The sequence below is a fragment of the Lethenteron reissneri genome, unplaced genomic scaffold (genome assembly GCF_015708825.2).
Source record: "Lethenteron reissneri isolate LAM-NWPU_2019-01 unplaced genomic scaffold, ASM1570882v1 scaffold_213, whole genome shotgun sequence".
Classification (NCBI taxonomy): domain Eukaryota; kingdom Metazoa; phylum Chordata; class Hyperoartia; order Petromyzontiformes; family Petromyzontidae; genus Lethenteron; species Lethenteron reissneri.
In genome coordinates this window covers 86,239-108,994 of record NW_026891735.1, presented here as the reverse complement: position 1 = coordinate 108,994, position 22,756 = coordinate 86,239, and the positions used below count along the sequence as shown (strand labels likewise).

Here is a 22,756-nt window from a genome sequence, read left to right as displayed (position 1 = left end):
CACCCGCCGAGGTGTTAAACCCGGCGCTCAATGTGAAATACAGGCAGGCTGCAAGTGACAGGGCGGGCAAAAACGTGGACAGTGCTCCCGTAAATGACGCGCGGATCGAATACAAGGACAGGGTTGAATTGAAGCGTGATCGGACAGTACAAAAACAGACAGCAGGGACACGCCCTGAGGAGCGCAGGCATGAGCCTTTGAATGGGAAATATCCAAGGGAAACCAAAAATTATGTGGATCGGAGTGCTAAAATGGAGACGAATGTCCATGACGTATCGGGAATGGTGTTGAAATCCAACACACTAGTAAAAACAAAGAGGGCAACATTACGAGGGACAGAATTAAATCGACACACTGACTCGGCAAATGTGCATGTAATCGCAGAGAGAGCGAATGCCTCGAACCAAGTGTCAAAGTGGGTCGTGTGCGCGAATTCTGGTTATGTGCAGCACAATTTTTCACCACACACTCCCACGACACAGAGAGTCAGAGAGGAAACTACAAAAACGAACCCGAAAACCGTGATCGAATTATCGAAGTGATAAGTGGTGAACGAGGCAACATGAGGAAGGTAACGCATAAATGCGTTCGAAACCGCTACCTAGCGTTTCCCAGGATTTAACAAAAACAAAAATGAATATTCGTCGGAGTCATGATGTATCAGAACCGATGTAACGCAATATCGATGTTTAACGCTTGTTTAATTTTCTTTGCTCAATTCAAATAACCATGTTAAGTTGTGACACGTACGCGCGCGTTGTAAGGAATAGCAGCAAAACTTGAGGACAATCGATGGTTCATGATGGAAGAAGGGTATACATTTTTTTTAAAAATAACCCGTGGCCATTTGACCACTGGTCATTTTTAAAAGGGCGGTATGTTGTATCCTAACCCTTCTTCCATAATTGAGATTAATAATATTTGATGATTTTTATATATATTATCTTTTTACTTGTTTTTTAATGAGTGAAACACACCAAGCGCAGCAAACTGCAAAACACCAGGTGTTGTTAAGTAATGAACTGGAGGAGGGCTAGGATGGCAGAATTTGCAACCTTGCTTCAAGGAAAGATAAGGCCTGATGAACGGGCACATGTCACCCGTGCAGGCGGCAGAGACAGTGGGAGTGTCAGCCAGACATCGTTAAGGCAAAAAGCCCAACCATCCTGCATGGTTTTAAAGTAACGTCAAAATTCGAAATTCAACAACAGAGTAGGCTAAATTATCGATCCTCGTGCTCGCTCAAATTGGAGACCAGGCTGCGAGCTACATAAATGAACCATTGCCCATTTGCTAATCCAATACTGAATGTTAATATTACTGAAGTCAAAACGAATTCTATGACCTCAGCACATGGGCAAATAATAGGGCAGTGTCGACTCAAAGGCAATGGAAGAAACAGAGGCGCCTTTGTCTAAATCACAACCACAGAAAGCCAGGAATCATCACTGATTGTGTGTTCAGGGATTCCGAGCTAGTTAGAACACGTGCACAGGGGGGGAGCTGATGTAAACAACCCTGCACGTCTGAACGTGAGGGGGCCTTTGACCTGAAAGTAAGAATAACACTCCCAGAGCAGAAGGTTGGATGACCACAGTGAGACGAGAATAAGAGTGGTGTATATCTCTCAAGGAGGCAGACCCAGCTGAACAACAAGGCTGCGGGGTCACCAGAAGTTCGCATTCGCCTAGTTAAGACAAAAAGCTCAATTATTCTGTATTGCTATTAAAGTAACGTTAAAGTCGGAATTTAACAACAGGGTAGGCTAAAGTTATCGATATTCACACCCACTCCAATTAAACCAGGCCACAAGTTACGCCTACTGAACCATCACCATTATTAAGTCAATATGAAATGTTATTTCCATACTTCAATACTTTCTATACAATTCGACCCGAAGCATATGACAATCAGAACCTTCCTAAGTCAAAATTGAATCGCACCCAGACAGGAGCGAATAGTCAATATAAGGTTGAAGAGGGAAGGAAATCAAGAGCACGGCGAACTGCAAACGTAAGCAAAAAGCCGGGAACAACACCAGCCCAGCAACAGCGAGTGGGGCTTCGACAGGCCATAAAGTAGAATAATAACTCCCGGGGTCAGGGGACACAAGAAGAAGCAGGCAGACAAAAACCAGAACTGACTCCAAGGTTCAACCGCCCTCACCTACTCAGGAGTGACGGAAATTAATGAGGCCTTGAATTAACGGCAGGCAACAACAACGGCGAGCAGAGATAGGGTGGGGCAAAGACTGCGGGCTATGAATGCAACTTCGTGTCAGTAAAGCCCTGACAAACAAGTTAAGTTAAAGACATCACAATACATAATATCGCACATAACATCAATGTTAACGCTATTCACCATAAACTATATTCCGCTTATATAACCATCCAGGCACCAAGGAATACGAATTCCTAGGATCAAGAAACTTACCCCTTAACCTAAGATATCGGAAATAAATTAATAGTAATAAGTATATGCATGAAAAGACAAAGTAAAACTTATGGAAAAGCCAGGATAACGGGATGAATCACAACCAGGTCGAATATAATACATAATAAAAAAAACGATGTTAAACCCAGGGTCGGAGAGAAAGGGAGATCCCGGCCGTCTTTGTATCCCCGCAGCGCGGGATAGGAGTGTGTGTACGCTCGGGGAAACACCTACACTTGGGTCGGGCACCACGATGGGAAACGACAGACCTTAGGTTACATACAGAATCATAACTGTGAAATAGTAAGGGACAAATGTTAACTTAAAACTTTTTAACCATTTCTTTGTGCGCCGGGTCGGAGAGAGTGTTGCCCCTCCCTCCAGGTTGTGCAACACGAACAAAGATGCCTATGAGACGATTTGTAACGTCTGTGTTTTGGGTCATGAAGAAGGCCAGACAAGAGATAATATTGCACCCAGACAGAGAGACGACTTCGAGGCAATTTGTAACATCTGATTGTTTGCTCGTGGGTTTTATGGAGGGGGTGTGACAACGAATATACCGTCAGTGATGCACACAAGGACACACGGACATACGGACAGACACATGGACACACCTGCCTACGGACAGATCCTGACACAGCAAAAATCGGAAGAAGCCCCGCCTTGTGGGCGGGATCCAGGGGGAATTTTCGGCATAAAGTAAAGGATCCTGAGCATTGGAAACCAGTGCGACGGGAGGGTCCACTCAGAAGCTCGACCGGGGGAGTCGGCTCAGGAGGAGTGCGACCAGTGGGTCCACTCAGGAGTGCGACCAGAGAGTCGACTCAGGAGCGAGGGCGACCAGCGGGTCGACCCAGGAGCGAGCTCGACCGGGAGGGTCGACTCAGGAGCGAGCTGCGACCAGCGGGTCGGCTCGACTCATCTTCAGCTCGTCAATCTCTGCTGCCGCCGGAGATCTCCGCTGCCGCCGGTGGTGAGCGTCGCGACTTGGCGACGATCCAGCGCTGCACGCTACGAGCGAGTTGTGGGCGCCACCTACCGACCGGGTTCCGAACTGCGACAGCGTATCAACAGCCATCCGAGCCAATTCACCACGGTGACAGGGGAGCGCCTGATAAGTATGACGCGCACCGCCCCCTCACCACACGACCACCAGGCGTCTGTTTGACCTAAAGAATCGACTCCGAACACTGACTATTCAAGACAACTCTTACCACTCAAAAACACTCGAACCCATAAGCCATCCGTGGCTGGAAAGCATCACAACGAGACCGAGTGATGGCCCTCCGTCGTTTATAAGAGTATTCTTAATTTTTATCTTTAATATTTAGTGGGCTGTACTCTTAATCGCATAAATTCCCAACAGATCCATCAATACGAACTGATTCTTGGCACCTCCTTCCGCCGAGCCACGCTCACGTGGGGAGTGGTGGCCCACCGGACCCTTATCAGGTGATCTGGTCCCCAATTAGTAAACTTGGTATAAGATAACGAGCTTCGGAAAAGGAGCACCGTCGCAGGCCCTTACTCCGAGCCGTTCTGTTGTCAGATAACCTGCCGATGTATCTGTTGAGATTGGTGCCTTTAAGAATAATAACTGTTTTTGATTGTGTTTTTTTTTATCGCCGTATAATCTTTCAAGTATCTTTCAGTCATAATCGCCGCACGTACTCGCATCCTCTACAGAATATTCAACTGTTCCGTGACCCAAGGTGCTAACAACGTGATAAGGGTTGCGTATGATCAATAAGGAGTGCGGTACTGCGTGAACAATATTGAGTATAATCATTCATTAACGTTAAGGTTTTCTTAGCATAGTATTTGCATGTTTTAACGACTCTCTCTCTCACTAACAACCATCGCGTTATGCGGGATCCATGTGCCGTTGTCAAAGTGAAATCAGACAATCGTTGATGATACTGTATTGATGCCGTATTGACGTTCAGGGATTGAGAGTTCGCATACTATATCATAGTTAAGGTTGAATTAGTAATAAATTGATCAATACAGAAGTGGTTGTGTGATTCTTTCCTGAAATCTATGCATAAGATCTGCTTCTGCGTTGAGATTTGAACTTGGTGACCTTAATAAACACACTAATACATACTCAGTAAATGTTAAAGCGATAACGGGGTGAACCGGGGTCTGGTTATCATAACGACTTGCGTTATCATAATTACACCCACTCGCATAATTAATACGATTACCTCTCGAATTGGCATAATTAAAATGTGCGTAATTACATAAATTAACATATTTCCGGATAATTACACATTTGGCCAAATTTCATTTAATTATTATTATTTTCACTGAATATTCATAACCCACATATACAACATAATAATTTCACCCACGCACGCATACAACATAACAAATTTTCACAACCCAACATATACAACAACAGTAAAATAAACCCGTCCGGCTTCTCCGATCATCACTTGATCTCGACGCTGCTGCGAGTTTCCAGAGAGCCACGTCGCTGCCCTTACTGGAGGCTCGATGTGCAACAACTAGAAGAGAAAAATTTCAGGGAGGCCTTTAAGACCTGCTGGCCACATTGGAAAAAAACCGAAAGCACCTACGACTCCAGCCTGCAATGGTGGGAGAGCGTAAAGGCGCAAGTCAGAGCTCTTTGCCTACAGCTCATGAGCCAGCGCGCCGCCGTCAAGCGTGATGCGGTGCAGCGCCTGGCGAATGAGCTGTTGCAGCTAGAGGCTGAGATGGGCTCAACTCGAGACACACGCGACGACGGAAGCGGGCCACTGCTGCTACTAGAGAAACAGCAGCTTTTCAGAACCATCACAGATCAACAAGCACACATTTCCTTTGTACGAAAAAGGATGCAGCACCTCATACACGCGGACTCACCCTCCAAGTATTTTTTTCGATTCAACAACAATAATAACAACAACAACCCCTCGAGCAGCGGCAATAACATCTTGAGCCTGATGACCCCAGAAGGAGTAATAACCGCCGAGGAGAAAATCATGAAGATCGCCAGAAATTTCTACTCCAAACTGCTCAAAGAAGAAAGCACACAGGAGGAAGCGGTGGAAAAACTGTTAGAAGGGGGCCCCCCACCCTGGGGAATGCAGAGAGAGAAGGACTAGAGACCCCCATCATCCTGGAGGAACTACACGTCGCGATGAAGGGGCTGCCCATGGGAAAATCCCCAAGAATTGATGGGCTACCGGTAGAATTCTACGCAGCCTTTTGGAACGAGCTCGGCCCCTGTTTGCTGGAGCTGCTGGCAGAGAGCCTGCGAAAGGGAGAGCTCCCGTTGAGCTGCAGGAGGGCAGTGATAACGCTGCTGCCCAAAAAGGGAGACCTGCGGCAAATAGAAAACTGGCGGCCCGTGTCCCTCCTATGTACTGACTACAAGATAATCGCCAAAGCAATAGCAAACCGCCTGAAAATGGTGGCAGGTCAAATAGTACAACAAGAACAAACCTACTGCGTCCCCGGCCGCTGCATCTACAACAACATAAGCACGGTAAGGGGCGTAATATCCTTGGCAGACATGCAAAACAAACTCAGGCCTCCTATTCATGGACCAAGAAAAAGCATTCGACAGGGTGAACCACGCATACCTTGGAAAGCTATTACTCTCTCTTGGATTTGGACCAACCTTCATAACACACGTAAAACTCTTATACACCAACATACACAGCATCCTAAAACTGAAAGCGTGGGCACGACTCCTCCCACACATGTCATTCCGGGGAAGAACACTCATCGCAAACAACCTGGCTGCCTCTGTCCTCTGGCACAGGACCAAAACTCTCGACCCTCCAGGATGGCTACTGTCAAAGGAAAACAGGTCGCTCACCCTTTTTGTTTGGGCTGGCAAACATTGGTTAAAACCAGGAGTTCTCCACCTGTCACTGAATGAAGGCAGCCAAGGTCTAACAGATGTCGCCGCCCGAGTCATGTGCTTCAGACTCCAGGCCGTGAAGAGCCTACTATACGACCGAGAATAAGCACCATGGAAGTCGCTGGCCCTTGCCCTGCTAAGACACGCGGGCAGACACCTGGGATACAGGAGAGAATTATTCCTTATGGACCTAGCTCTAGTCGACTGCAGAGGGTTACCACAATATTATCGGAGCCTAGCGGAGGCGTGGCGAAGCCTTAAGTGAGACAGGGCGAGCCCGTACTGCAGCATTAACACCTTCCTGACCGAGCCCCTGTTTTTCAACAACCTTTTCAGGGGAATCAGTGAGGAAAAAACAATGGCTCTGCGATTCACCACAGCCGGGATACGAACGGTAGGCGATCTGGTGAAAAACCATGACGGCCACAAGTGGAAAAACGCGGCCGACATAAGCAGCACCGCAGGCCTCCGCACCATGTTGGCCGGAGAGAAAATACTACGCGAAACACTCTCGGCAATACGGACCCTGCAACTACAACTACACGCACCCAAAGACACCGGCGCCGCCCAACCAACCATCCCCCCCCCGCCTTCCCAGAGCTATGCATTGCCTGCATCCAGCCCCCAGGGCGATGCGATGCAGGCATGCTGCTCAAACTCGTGGACTGCGGAAACGTGACTCTCAAAGGCGCCTCCAAAACAGCACTATACGGCTGCTGCATAAAAATGTTACATCCCTGAGCTCTGGAAAACCTACCGAGCACGAAATGGAGAGACACCTTCTCCCCACTGATTGACACTTCTCCTCAGTGGAAAGAACTATACAAACCCCCCGTGGCGAAACGAAGCGGGGACCTCCAATGGAGGCTGGCTCACTGGGCACTGCCCTCAGCGGTGTGGGTCAAGAAAATCACCCCGGGAGCGTCCGACTCGTGTGTGTTCTGCGGCGAAAGGGAAGATCTATATGGAATGCCAGAGACTGACGCCACTATTGAAAATGCTGGGATCCATCTTTAGAAAGCTAGGAGTGCCTTTCTTCAAAAGCAGCCTTATATGCGGAGTGCCGTATAGAGCGAACAAGCGCCATAACCTGGCGAATTTTGTGCTCGCTCAGGCAAAAATGGCCATCTACAAAACGCGGAAAAAAAGGTTACAAAGTAACACAACCACGGACGAGGGCTGCTCGGTGGTGGCGATGATGAGAGGCCTGCTGGGAGCGAGGCTCCGACTGGAACACGAATACTACGGCCAGGTAGGGAGCGAGTATAACGTGTTCCAGGACAAGTGGGGGGCCGGGCGAGCCCTCTGCACTAGCAAAAGCGGCATACTGAAGCTTATGATCTGAACGGTTTGGTCGAGGCGGACGGCAGACGCGTGGTGGGAACTACACGCGCGTGGCGGAGTAGCCCGTGCAGTTGTTCGGCGGCGGGGTGCGCGTGCGGCGGTGTGACACACCTGGAGACGCGGCACGCGCGGCGGACCAATGACGCGGCACGAGCGGCGGCCCGACAGCCCGAAGGAGCGACCCGCGCGCGGAGGTGCAGAGCACCGGGTGGTGTGACGCACACGACGGCGCGGCGCGGGAGTGGCGGCGTGGCGCGTGCGAGCGAGTGGCATGCGCGCGCATGAGTGAGTGGCGCATGTGCCATGACTCCTTGTAGGTTTTGTGTCCTTGTGTCCTTGGTGGATTCTGTTTGACCCGCTGTAATGAGCATCATGGTCTTCGGCCATGGACAACTTTGAATGCAAAAAGTGGCTACGGCACAATTGCTGCCACAGCAATAAAACCGTTTTAAAAGTCAAAGTCTCTCTCTCTCTCTGCCACCGTTGGGAGAGGCCACACCTGCTGGTCGCTCTTGCTCTAACAGGTGCGCGGACGGAGGCCTAGGCTCAGCTGAGAGCTTGAGCCTGGCCTAGAGAGAGGTAAACGGGGGAGAAATGCGTCGTCATCCTGCGCGTTTCTCTCCGTTTTCCAGCCTGAAGTGGTAGCACTATTATTACTGTTGTTGGTTTATTTTTTTGGCTTTATTTTTGTTGCTGCCGCGCTGACTTTCTCCTGCGCCGCCCCCTCCGATCGCGAGGACAGGGGACAACCATCGGACCCGGCCTCAACCGCACCGGCACGACTGGAGGGGGGGGCCGCAGGCCACCGCCGCGCCTGATGGCGCCACGGCACCCGAGGGGGCCACCCCGCCCACCCCATCGCCCGACGGCGCCGACGGCCGCGGATCCCGCGGACTAGAGGCGCTCCGAGCCGGGTGGGACCCCGGCTCTAGGCGGCGCGATGGAGGAGGTGGCAGCCACGGTGCCCGAGGGTGTCATTCTACCCGCCTCGTCGCGCGACGAGGAGGAGGCCGCAGAGGCCACCCCGAGCCTGGCGAGACCCCGGCTCCGTGCGGTTCGACGGAGGAGGTGACGGCGCCAGCGACATGAGTTTTTCGGGGGTTGCGGGGGAGCGGGAATACGCACCCGACACCGTCCTATGCTTTCTTCAATCCACCTTCAGGAAGCGTGGAGTCTGCGTCCAAGCCTGCTTCCCCGATGTGCCGGGCTTCTTGAAGACGGCACAGAAGATCCATCGGGAGCCGCAGAAGTACGGCTTGAGCCCGCAGGAAGGCTACCGGCTTAAGGCGCTGGTGCAGAAGGTGGGAGGGAGATCGCCTCCCCTCCGTAGTGCGTTTGTGCCGTCACTCCCCACACCCATCACAATGGCTTCGGGAGTCAGGATAGCCACCCTGAACTGTAACAGCGCAGTGACAGGAGATGGCACCGCGTGTGCTGCTTTGTGAAAGATCAAAAGATCGACGTGGCCTTCCTGCAGGAGACACACACACACCTCGACAACGCTCTGCAGGACCAGCGACAGCACCTCCTGGGCGGCCGGTCTATTTTTCAGCCACGGCGAAGAGAACCGTGCAGGCATCGCGATCATGTTCGGCCCAGACTTTGTCCCCGAATGCCTTCAGGGAGATCGTGAGAGGACATTTAATATCGGCAGACTTTGCCTTCAATGGCACCAGGATGCGCCGAGCAAGAGTCGTGAAAGGGGACTCTTTTTCTCCGGCACGCTGCGGGATGCCCTGGAGGCGGACGACATGGACGACGTGCTGACGGTCGTGGGGGGCGATTTCAACTGCACCCTCGACCCAGCCCTCGACCGTAATGGCGCCGAGCCTCACCTGGAATCGGCGCGGGCGTTGTCCGACATGGTGCGGAGGCTGAGGCTGCTGGATGCGTGGTGACTGCACCGACCAATGCAGCGGCAGTACTCGTGGTGTCGCTGCGACTTTCGGGGAAGAATAGGCCTCGCTAGGCTGGATCGGCTGTACGTCGACGCCGCGAATGCCAACCTGCTCGTCGAAAGCAAGATCATACCGTCCGGGTTCTTGGACCACCACATGGTCTCGGTGCTGCTGCGTGTCCCCAGGGAGAGGCGCTGCAGCACTTAGACGTTCGGCTGCTCGAGGACGCAGCCTTCAAGGAGACCTTTAGGGCCTGCTGGGCTCATTGGGTGGCCGCCAGGGGCGGCTTTGACTGTGTCTTGCGGTGGTGGTAGCACCACGTGAAGGCGCAGGTACGGGCTCTCTGCCTGCAACTCCGGGGCCAGCATGCCTCTGCCAAGGAGGATGCGGTTGGATGCCTACAGGACGAGCTACTGCTCCTCGAGGCGGAGCTGGGATCTATTTCCCAGGACGCACGCGACGACAAGGGCAGAGTGCTGTTGGAGAAGCAGCGGCTCTTCAGGGCCATCACGGACCAGTCAGGCGAACGGCTTGTTTGTACAACGACAAATGCAGCGCCTGACGCACATGGCCTCCCCATCTAAGTTCTTCTTTCGGCTGCAACACAAATCCCACAACAACGGCGTAATTTCGTGTTTGCAGACCCCAGGGGGGAGACAGCTGCGGCGGGGGGCCAGATTGCCAGGTTTGCGATGGAGTTTTACTCCAACCTATTCCAGGCTGGGGATTCGTGCCGTGCTCTCGAGGACTCCGAGAGCGAGCGCCTGGAGGGCCCCGTCACACTGGAGGAGCTCCACACCGCCATGAGAGAGCTCGCGGCCAGCAAAGCCCCGGGGATCGACGGCCTGCCGGACGAATTCTACGCGACCTTCTGGGACGACCTCACGCCGCACCTGCTGGAGGTCCTGGCGGAGAGCCAATAGAAGGGGGTGCTCCCGTAGAACTGCCGGGGGGCCGTTGTCACGTTGCTGCCAAAGAAGGGAGACCTGCGCCGCATCGAGAACTGGCGGCCGGTGTCCCTCTTATGTGCAGACTACAAAATTTTCGCGAAGGTGCTGGCCAATCGCCTCAAGTCGGTGGTGGGCCAGCTTGTTCGACCCAAACAAACCTACTGCGTCCCTGGCCGATGCTTACACGACAACGTGAGCACGGTCAGGGACGTAATCTCCCTGGCGGGGAGGGACGGCACGGACTTGGGCCTCCTCTTCCTTGACCAGGAGACGGCCTTCCACCGGGTCAGTCACCGCTTCCTGGAGGAACTGCTCGCCTCGTACGGGTTTAGGCCGGCATTCAGGTCGCAACGTGCGGCTCCTGTACGTGGGCGTGTCGAGCCTGCTGAAGATCAACCAGCGGCTTGGCACCCCCTTCCCCGTGGAAAGTGGAGTCAGGCACGGGTGGCCCCGCTCTCGGGCCTCCTCTACGCCCTGTCTATCGAGCCCCTCGTGCGCCGCCTCCAGCTCTCCCTGACGGGGTACAGGGTGCCGGGCCCCGAGGCGGCGGTCGTCAAGGTGTCGGCGTACGTGGATGACTTGTGCGTAGTCGTCATGGACATGCATGATGTATCTGCGCTATGTCGGGCGGTGGAGGCCAGGGCCTGGTGGATGTCTCCACCAGGATTATGACCTTCAGGCTGCAAACCGTGCAGCGACTGCTGTACGTAAAGGAGACCCTGCCCTGGATGGCACCTGCCCTCGCCCTGCTGAGGGCCGCCGGGGGCTGCCTGGGCTACGGGAGAGAGCTGTTTCTGCTGGATCTGGCCCGGGTCGACTACGCGGGGCTGCCGGCCTTCCACCGGAGCCTCCTGGATGCATGACGGAGCCTGGCCCAGGAGCAGGAACTTGAGCAAGCTGAGCTTCTCAGGAGTCAAGGGGGAGAGGGAATATGCTCCCGACGAGATCCTCCGCTTCCTCCAGGCCACCTACAGGATGCGGGGGGTCAACGTCGAGGCCTCCTTCCCCGACATGATGGGGTTCCTGAAGGCTGCACAAAAGATCTGCTGTGAGCCACGGAAGTTTGCGTTCACCCCCCCAGGAATGCTATCGCCTGAAGGCGTTGGTGCAAAAACTGAAGAAGGGGTGCGCTCCCCTTCCTAAGTGATCACCGGTGGCCACGCCCGATACCTATTGGCATGCCGTCACGTGTCCGTGTGGCTGAATTGTAATAGCGCCCGTAGTGACGAGAGGTGGCGCCGCGTCTGTCATTTTCTTGATGGCCTAAAGGTCGAAGTGGCGCTCCTACAAGAGACGCACCTCGACGCCACTCTGCAGGCTCGATGACGACACCTCATGGGCGGCCGGACCTTCTTTCGCCGCCGTGAGGCCAACCAGGCGGGGGTCGCGATTGTGTGCGGCCCAAAGTCCATTCCTGACCACGTGACCTTTAAGGAGATGGTGAAGGGGCACCTGATGGCGGCGGATTTTGTGCTCGGTGATGCCGGGCTGCGGCTGATAATTGTTTTTTTACCCTTTTATCTGGCAACAAAACTGACACCTTTTTTTACGAGGAGTCATGTTTACATAGACCACCATACCTGCAGTAATAATGCATGACTCCTCGTAAAAAAGGTGTCAGTTTTGTAGCCAGATAGAAGGGTAAAGAAACAATTATCATTTTTTTTTACTGGCAAATGAGGTACCAAGGTTGGAAATGCTTACCCCAAGCTCTCATACTCTGATGGTGCATTGTCTTTGAGTTGTGCGCCTTTTTGCGTCATCTGGTCCAACACCATGTGAGACTAGGCTCTAAGAAAAGCTGTCTCGGGTGTGGACCAATAAACTTCAAGGACAGTGCATACATTATCAGAGTTATGTTTTTTGTTTGCATTATGACTGCAGGTATTGTGGTCTATGCAAACATGACTCCTCGTAAAAAAAAGGTGTCAGTTTTGTTGCCAGATAAAAGGGTAAAAAAACAATTATCATATTTTTTACTGGCAAATGAGGTACCAATGGGGCTGCGGCTGGTCAACTTGTCTGCTCCGAGCGTGAGTCGTGGGAGAAAGCTGCTCTTCTTCTCGGGCGCGCTGCAGGACGCCCTGGAGGCAGCCGACCCGGACGAAGGGCTCACGGTCGTCGGGGGTAATTTCCACTGCACCCTCGACCCGGCACTCGACCATAATGGCGCCGAGCCTCAGCCGGAGTCTGCGCGGGCGTTGGCCGACATGGTGCGGAGGCTAAACCTGCTCGACACGTGGCGCCTGCGACATCCGGCCCAGAGGCAGTACACGTGGAGCTGGTGTGGTGCTCAGGGGTGGATCAGCCTCGCGCAGCTGGACCACCTTTACGTGAATGCCGGCGGTGCCATCCTGCTCGGCGAGTTGTCCCGTACGGGTTTTTCGACCACCATCTGGTTACGATACGCTTACTCCTCCCCCTTGTTGGGCAGCGCAGTCCCTACGGGCGGTTCAAGCTGCAACTCTTAGAGAATGCGGACTTCCAGGGGGCCTTCAGAGCCTTCTGGAAGGTGGGGGTAACACCTAAGGGCACCTTTGACTCGCTCCGGCAATGGTGGGATAATGGGAAGGTGAAGGTAGGGTCACTATGCCAGCAGTTTGTGAGCCAGAACGCCGTAGCTCGGCAGAAACAGGAAGAGCGGCTATGGAATGAGCTGCTGGCGCTGGAAGCGGAGCTGGGGACTTGCGCCTCGTGATGAACTGGCGGCCGGTGTCCATGCTAAACACGGACTACAAAATCGTCGCAAAGGCTTTGGTCACCCGGTTGAAGGGCGCAGCCGGGAAAATCATCCAGCCGGAACAGACGTACTGTATCCCGGGGCAGTCTATCCATGACAACATCGGGGTGGTCAGGGACGTGGTCGACATGGCGGCCACCCGTGGCCGGGACACTGGCCTGCTCTTCCTCGATCAAGAGAAGACCGGGTCAGCCACGACTACCTGTACGCGGCGCTGAGATCCTTTGGGTTTTGCCGGGGGTTTTATTTCGTACGTGAGGCTCCTCCAGACAAACGTTTCTAGCCTCCAGAAGCTGAACAATCGGCTCCGTGCCCGTCTTGTGCTCACGAGGGGTGTCAGGCAGGGATGCTGTCGTCAGGGTCTCGGCGTATGCGGACGACGTGTGCGCGGTGGTTAACGGCGCGCAGGATGTGACGGCATTGCACAGGGTGGTCGTCGTGCGCTGGTGTACTGCTGCCGTTCATCATGGCGCAGTACACCAAGCTTGAATCTCTCTCGTGGAGGAACGGCAGACATTTGTTTTACTCCGCCCGAGATCGCCGTCGAAGCCGTCGTCGCCACGGTTGTCGAGCTTGTCGGCCAGGCGGGTGTCCTCGACGCCTAACGGCAAAACCGCGGCGTGGTCGTCTACGTGGTCGTCTACGTGGCCGTTTACGTGGACGAGGGGAGCAGTGGTGGCGTGCCTCGTGGAGACACGGGGCTCAACGTCGGGGTGGAGCAGTTTGTGCCATGCACCCCGCTCTCTAGGCCCGCCGTCAGGGTGCTTCTCCCCGGCACGCCGCCCTTCCTTAAAGGCGCCGACCTGCAGCGAGACCTGCGACGCTTCGCCACGGCGGTCTCGCGCATCGTCGTGCTGCTGCCCTTGAGGACGAGGGGTCCGAAGCTGGCGCACGTCAAGTCGCTTCAGCGGCAAACCTTGACGACAGTTTTGAAGGGCGGCGACACGGACCAAGACGTGACCCGCGAGTGCACGATCGATGGTCACGGCTACACGGTGGACTGCCTCCACAGCCGTGCCGCGGCGTTGTGGGTGTGGTGGTGCCGGCCACGCCCGGAAAAGTCGCCCGGCCAAGGTGAAGGAGAACGGTGCTCAGGCTGCACCAGGATAAAGGCGGAGCAGCAGCAGCAGCAGCAGCAACAGCAGCAGCATAAACAACCGCAGCAGCAGCAGGGGCGGCAGCAGCAGAAGCCAAAGCAGCAGCAGCAGGACCACGCTGACCCTGTGGCTGACCACGCAGATTCAGCGTCGCGATAGGGCAAGGCTAAGGGCGGCCCCGCAGCAGGCAAGCAGGCAAGAAGCATTGGTGCCCTCCTCCGATCGCAAGGACAGGGGAAAGCTCTTGAAAGTGGAGGGATGCAGAGACGTCTCGTTGAGGGAGGCTCGCAAAAAGACGCTGCGCACCGCCGCCTGTGTGATGGCGCTGCATTTCCAGGACCTGACACAAAATGGAGGGGATAGTTCTCAGCCGAGCCTCACCAGGGACCCGCTGTGTGTGCGTTTTGCGGAATGAGAGAGAGGATCTCGCCCACCAATACCTCGAGTGCCAACGGCTTGACCCACTATTCCGCTTCTTAGCACGAATCCTTCAGGAGGCCGGACATCCCTTTCTACGAAACTGCGTTCGCGTACGCAGTTGGCCGTGACGAGTGGCAACAGGCACGCGACATCGCTAACTTCGTGTGCGTCGCCCGGGCAAAAGAGCACGGCTAAGGCTGGAGCACGCGAACTACGGTCATGCCGGGGGGGGAGCGGCAGGTACACCCTATGCACAATTGTAAATAATGTGTTCTAATTCCCACTCCTGCCTCCTCTCTCTCAGAGACGATGCCCGGTCATGTGTGATGAAGAGCTTTTTGTTGTTATCGACACTGACGCTGCGTACGAGTGTAACGGTCACTGGATGCTGGCATTGACGTAGAATCAATAAAATGTATTAAAAGTTAAACATCAAAAGTCTATGTCTCCATCTACGTCTCCCTCTCTGTCTATCTGTCTCTCAAACTGTGTCTCTGTTTCTGTGTCTCTCTCCCTGTCTCTCTCTCTGTATCTTTACCTGTCTCTCTCTCTGTATCTTTACCTGTCTCTCTGTCTCTCTCTGTCTCTCTCTGTCTCTCTCTGTCTCTCTCTGTCTCCCTCTGTGTATCTCTCTGTCTCTCTCTGTCTCTCTCTCTTTGCCTCTCTCTGTCTCTCTCTGTCTCTCTCTGTCTCTCTCTCTCTTTGCCTCTCTCTGTCTCTCTCCGTCTCTCTCTCTGCCTCTCACTCTCTTTCCTGAAGGTGTCACGTAGCGTCCGGTGGCCAGGCGAAGATCTCGCTGATGAGAGGGGTGAGAGAAGCCGCCTGGGAGCTCTGAAAGTGGAGGTGCTGGCGAGAGTGCTCGGCCGAGATGGAGCGCAGCTGCACCAACTTGCCCACGACCCTTGCAAACAGAGTCCTGCACACACGCACAGACATATATACACACACACAGACACAAACATACACACACACACAGACACACACACACACAGACACACAGACACACACAGACACACAGACACATATACACACAGTGACACACACACAGACACACAGTGACATAGATACAGACACACACATATACACACACAGACACAGACACACACACAGACACAGACACACACACACACAGACACACACACAGACACACACACGCACAGACACACACACGCACAGACACACACATGCACAGACACACACAGTGACATAGATACAGACACACACATACAGACACAGACACATGGTGACACAGATACACACACAGTGACATAGATACAGACACACACACAGACACACAGACACACACACAGTGACACGCACACACACACACAGTGACACACACAGTGACATAGATACAGACACACACATACAGACACACACAGACACACGCACAAACACACAGTGACATAGATACAGACACACACATAAAGACACACACGCACACACTGTGACATAGATACAGACACACATACAGACACGCACAGACACACAGTGACACACACACACATACACAGACACACACACAGACACACAGTGACACACATACACAGACACACAGTGACACACATACACAGACACACACACAGACACACAGTGACATAGATACAGACAAAGATCCCCCGTATAGCCTTAATAGACTGTAGGGGCAAGTGCTGTTAGCGAGCACCTATGAAGGCCGGAACGGTACACGAGGGGGTGGGTGGCCAGCACCACGCCCGACCGCCTTTGCCTCCCTAGCGGCGATGTTTACACACCGCACCAGGTACTCATTTGAGGCTGAGTCGACCTAGGGGAGGCCCAGGACCGGTTCAGATAATCGTCACTGGTGTTTGCCGTGAGCGGGAATCGAACCCGAGTCGCCAAGTTCGTAGTGCAGCGCGCTAACCGCTACACTACACACACACAGACACACAGTGACACACACACATACACACACACAGACACAGTGACACACACACATACACAGACACACACACAGACACAGTGACACACACACATACACAGACACACACACATACACACACACAGACACACAGTGACACACACACATACAGACACACACACATACACACACACAGACACATAGTGACATAGATACAGACACATACATACAGACACACACGCACAGACACACAGTGACATAGATACAGACACACACATACAGACACACACACAGACACATGCACAAACACACAGATACATAGATACAGACACACACATACAGACACATGCACAGACACATACCTACACAAACACCTACACACATATTCTTAGGCTTTTTCGGTAAAGTCACGTAGGTAAAAACATTAAAAAGTAAAATAAAATAAAACCCACACACCTACACACACCTACAACAACAACAACAACTGCCATTCGCCAATAAGTGGCGGTGACGTCACCACGACGCTTGTGCCAGGCCATGTGCACCTTGAGGCCACGTGAAGTGTCGAACGCCCACTGGCAGGAGGTCACGGGGCAGACCCAGCAGGTGCCACGGGTGGACTGACCGAGATGACTGGCTGATGCACCACCTGTGCCCCCTACTGTACCAACTTGCTGTGCTTTAGCCACCCGGCGCTCCGCTCGTTGTTGTGAGTGTCGCTCATCCGCCCTCCGTTGTTGTTGGAGGGCGACTGCCTCCAACTGCCCAGTAGCGTCCTTCACGAGCCTCCTCCACAGAGGCCGATCTTGACACCGCTGGTACCAGTCATCGGCAAGTCCACTCAGCTCCACGTCCTCCTGTACCACATCACTCCATCTCTTCTCTAGCCCGTGCCGCGCCCGTTTAGCCTCCTCGATCCGGCCGAACAAAAGCTGTTTAGGCATGCGGTGGCTGGGCATGCGGGCTACATGACCCAGCCAACGCAGACTTGCCTGCCGGAGGAGCTCACCGATGGGACTTTGCCCAGGTCTTTCGAGGATTTGTGAGCTCCTCACACAATCCAGCCTGGTTAAATCAAGGATTGATCGTAGGCAGGCCAGCCTAAATGTTTCTAACCGGCAAAGATATTCCATTAGGGGGGTCCACGTTTTGCAAGAGTAGAGAAGGGAGGGAATGACTGTGGCCGAGAAGACCCGAAGCTTCGTGCGGAGCGACAGACCAGGTAGCTTCCACACAGCGTTACGCAACTGATGAAAAGATAATGCCGCTCGATTGATTCGGAGTGAGACCTCTGCTGTTAAACCGGAGCGGGTCAGGAGCACACTGCCCAGGTATGGGAAACTCTCCACACACACACAGACCCACACCCAGACACACAGACACTCAGATACAGACTGGCTGACATAGACACACACAGAGACACACAGACACACAGACAGACACAGTTACACAGCCAGATACAGACACACAGATCAACGTAACCACTCACCCACTCAACCACTCATCCACTCACCCATTAACTCACTCACTCAACCACTCTCACACTCATTCACTCACTCAACCACTTACTCACCTACTCATCCACTCACTCGCCCACTCACACACTCATTCACACTCAACCACTTACCTACTCACTCATCCACTCACCCACTCACTCATCCACTCACTCACCCACTCACTCAACCCATTCACTCACTCAACCAATCACTCACTACACACACTACACTACACACACTACACACCACGCTTCACTATACACTACACACACTACACTACACACTACACCACACACTACACTACACCACACACACTACACTTCACCTGTTTGCAGGAGCTGGGTGGTTCAGTGTAATAATCATCTGCAGGGCGAGTGCGCACTGCTCCTGCAGCTGGTCCACGCGGCGCCAGTCGGACACGCCAAGACGGTCTGAACACAGAGAGACAGAGACAGAGACATGTACATAGACACACAGACACAGAGACAAACAGACACACACAGACACAGAGAGTCAGAGACATGTACATAGACACACAGAGACACACAGACACGCACAGACACACACAGACAGAGAGACAGAGACATGTACACAGATACAGACACGCACACAACAACAACAACAACCGCCATTCGCCACTAAGTGGCGGTGACATCACCACGACGCTTGTGCCAGGCCAAGTGCACCTTGAGGCCACGTGAAGTGTCAAACGCCCGCTGGCAGGAGGTCACGGGGCAGACCCAGCAGGTGCCACGGGTTGACTGACCGAGATGACCGAGATGACTGGCTGATGCACCACCTGTGCCCCCTACTGTACCAACTCGCTGTGCTTTAGCCACCCGGCGCTCCGCTCGTTGTTGTGAGCGTCGCTCCTCCGCCCTCCGTTGTTGTTGGAGGGCGACTGCCTCCAACTGCCCAGTAGCGTCCTTCACGAGCCTCCTCCACTGAGGCCTATCTTGACACCGCTGGTTCCAGTCATCGGCAAGTCCACTCAGCTCCACGTCCTCCTGTACCACATCACTCCATCTCTTCTCTAGCCCGTGCCGCGCCCGTTTAGCCCCCTCGATCCGGCCGAACAACAGCTGTTTAGGCATGCGGTAGCTGGGCATGCGGGCTACATGACCCAGCCAACGCAGCCTTGCCTGCCGGAGGAGCTCACCGATGGGACTTGCCCAGATCTTTTAAGGATTTGTGAGCTCCTCACACAATCCAGCCTGGTTAAACCCAGGATGGATCGTAGGCAGGCCAGCCTAAATGTTTCCAACCGACGAAGATGCTCCATTAGGGGGGTCCACGTTTCGCAAGCGTAGAGAAGGGAGGGAATGACGCAACCGATGAAAAGATATTGCCGCTCGACTGATTCGGAGAGAGACCTCTGCTGATAAACTGGAGCCGGTCATAAGTACACTGCCCAGGTATGCGAAACTCTCCACTCTCTCCACAACTGCCCCATCACCGATTGGGAGTTGTGGGGGTGGAGTGTCCGATGGTACAAAATACCCAGGCAGGTGCTTAATTTTGGTGGAGCTGATGGTAAGGCCCCACCTCTTCGTGGCACGCTCCAGTCTCAGCAGCAGTGTCTCCAACTCCTCTTCTGAATGAGCAGCTATTACCAAATCATAGGCATACATAACGTGGTTGACCAATAGGGAGCCATCCCTTGATCGCACCCGGGTGTCGATCAGCCTCCCATTATATCTGTACCAGCTATTGAAGGCTTCACGAACTACACAGTCGAAATAGATGTTAAATAATGTGGGAGCCAGAGGACATCCCTGTCGCACCCCAAGGTGTACAGGGAAAGGCTCTGACTCCCGGCCACGTAGTTTTACCCGGGCCCGCTCACCATCATGAAGGTCTTTAATGATCGTGAGCAGACGGTCAGGGACTCCGAAAGCATGAAGAACAACCCAGAGCCCAGGCCTACTGATGGTATCATATGCCTTGACCAGGTCAATAAAGCAGAGATGTAGGTCTTGTTTGAATTCCCTACACCTCTGCTGTAGCAGACGGACAGAAAATATGGTATCTGTACAGGACCGTCCTTTCCTGAAACCGCATTGGGGTTCCGCAAGCCTCTCCTCAGCGTGCCGAGCAAGGCGATGTTGAGTAATCCTTGCCAGGACCTTTCCCGGCACACTGAGGAGTGAGATGCCCCTGTAGTTGTTACAGTCTGTGCGGTCCCCCTTCTTAAAGAGGGGGACCACCAGGGCATCCTTCCAATCCTGCGGTACCCGTCCAGCGGTCCAGACTGTTGTTATGATGTTTTATAGGGCAGTCTGTGCACAAGCGCCACCCTCCCTCAGCATTTCGCTTGGGAGATCATCTCTGCCCGGTGCCTTTCTTGGTTTCAGACTCCGGATAGCCTTCAGTACTTCCTCAAGAGATGGCACCTCAGCCAGCCACTCACAGGGGGTGACCTCCTCCAATATTTCAGGCACCGAAGCCTCAGCAGGGTTATCCCCACTTTGTGCCATGATGTTTTCCTGGCTGAGAGATTTTCCCTCCCCCAGGACCTCACAGAAATGCTCAGCAAATCTGCAAACCTGTTCCTGGGGGTCGGAGATTGGATCACCGTTTTTTTCCCCTAATGATGGTAATAGGTGTGGTGCTGCAGGTTACTTTTTTGATGGAGTTAAATAGTGATTTGTGATCGCGGGCCACTGAGGCAGATTCCATCTCCTCAGCAACCCGCGACCACCACCCATCCTTGCAGCGCCTTACGGCTCTCCGAACCTCCGAGCGAAGGCTGCGGTAAACCTCATTTTCTGACGTGGGATGCTGTAGCCGATGAGAGTGGGCCTGTTGCTTTTTCTCAATTAATCTGAACACCTCCTCTGTCAGCCAGGGTTTCTGGGGAGGTCTGGACCGTGTACCCAAAGCAGCCATTGCAGCTGCATGAATCACAGTCTTAAACCTCGCCCATTTACCCTCGACATCAGGCGGAGTGGGGGACGATGCCAACCCCAGTTGCAAGCGATGATGAAATTCTCGCTTGCAACTTTCATCAGCTAACTGAGACCAGGCCACTTTTGGTTGGAATGGGGTCCTGGGTGTACACCCACCACCGGAGTGGAAGAATGGCAGGCGCATCTTACTGATGACTAGTCGATGGTCAGAGGGCAGATCAGCTCCACGGTAGGTCCTGGTGTCAAGGACATGGGCTCGCATCCGCTGGTCCGTCACTATGTAGTCCAGCAGATGTTCTTGCTTGGACCCGGCATGCATCCATGATGTTGTGTGGATGCGCCGATGCCGGAAGAGCGTGTTGGTAATTACAAGCCCATGGGCTGCACAAAAATCTAGCAGTCTCCTACCGTTGTTATTGAGCTGATCTGGCCCATGCCTTCCAATCACTCCAGACCAGGTGCCAGCATCATGACCAACTCGGGCATTGAAGTCACCCAACAAGATGACTCTGTCCCGAGTGGCCACTTTAGTCAGCACCTGTGACAGGAGGTCATAGAAAGCGTCTGACTCATCAGCTTTGCCTGCATCCCTCCACGGATGTTCGTCTTCGGTGGGGGCATAAGTAACCACGACCACCACTCCTCGCCTCCGGTTGATGGGAAGGTGAGCCCAAAGTATCCTGGGGCTTACAGCTTCCCACACCTCACCGCCACGCTCCCACGCCCCCTTCATTCTTTTGTTCAGAAGAAGAGCCACACCCTGTTGTTTGGCAGTCTCCTGCCCCGAGTAGAGGACTGTCCACCCCTCATGGTGGCAGGAGCCAGAACCGGTCCACCGGACCTCCTGAATGCCACAGAGATCCAGGCGGTACCGGTCCAGCTCCCGACAAAGGAGTGGCAGCCTCTCCTCCGCAGTGAGCGTTCGAACATTCCACGTGGCCATCCGCAATGGTTTTTCGTTGTTTCTGGAGGAGCCCCGAGGGTGAAGATTCAATCTCCTGGCTCCGCCAAATGGGGTTTGGCCAGGAGACGTCATAAAAGCCTGACCCCCCGGGGCCTCCGGCACAAGCTTATTAGTTACAGGTTTATGTTTAATTTGTGGTTTCATGGTAATTAATTGAAGGTGGAGGGGTTACCAGCCCCTCGCACCCGTCCAGAGCCCCCGTTATGCCACTGGCCTCTCCCCATGAGGGGAGAGGCCAATGGGCATTGGCCCTCCCCCCATAGCACTGCCCATGACAGTGCTGCCCGTCCGGCACCGCGAGGAGGTAGGAGGTTGTTTTGCCGGACACAGACACACACAGACACAGAGAGACAGATACATGTACATAGACACACACAGACAGACACAGAGAGACACAGAGAGGCAGAGACATGTACATAGACACGCACAGACACAGAGAGACAGAGACATGTACATAGACACGCACAGACACAGAGAGACAGAGACATGTACATAGACACACACAGACACACAGACACACACAGACACAGAGAGACAGAGACATGTACATAGACACACACAGACACACACAGACAGAGACACGCCCAGACGGTCTGAACACAAAGAGACAGAGACAAAAGACATGTACAGAGACACGCACAGACACAGAGAGACAGACACATGTACATAGACACGCCCAAACACACACAGACACAGAGAGACAGAGACATGTACAGAGATACGCACAGACGGTCTGAACACAGAGA

The 22,756-nt window shown here is 53.8% G+C and overlaps 1 protein-coding gene across 1 annotated transcript in view; it reads right to left on the bottom strand.

Moving 5' to 3' along the window:
- Positions 1 to 4,757: 4,757 nt before the first annotated feature.
- LOC133339715 (nuclear receptor subfamily 1 group I member 2-like) overlaps positions 4,758 to 22,756 on the bottom strand; it is a 34,851-nt gene continuing 16,852 nt past the window's right edge. Inside the window, exons 11-12 of the mRNA XM_061547867.1 lie at positions 18,463 to 18,568; positions 4,758 to 15,675 (exon numbers count right to left, since the gene is read on the bottom strand). Coding sequence (XP_061403851.1) covers positions 15,522 to 15,675; positions 18,463 to 18,568 — 260 coding nt within the window. The 3' untranslated portion in view covers positions 4,758 to 15,521. The remainder of the gene's footprint in view (positions 15,676 to 18,462; positions 18,569 to 22,756) is intronic.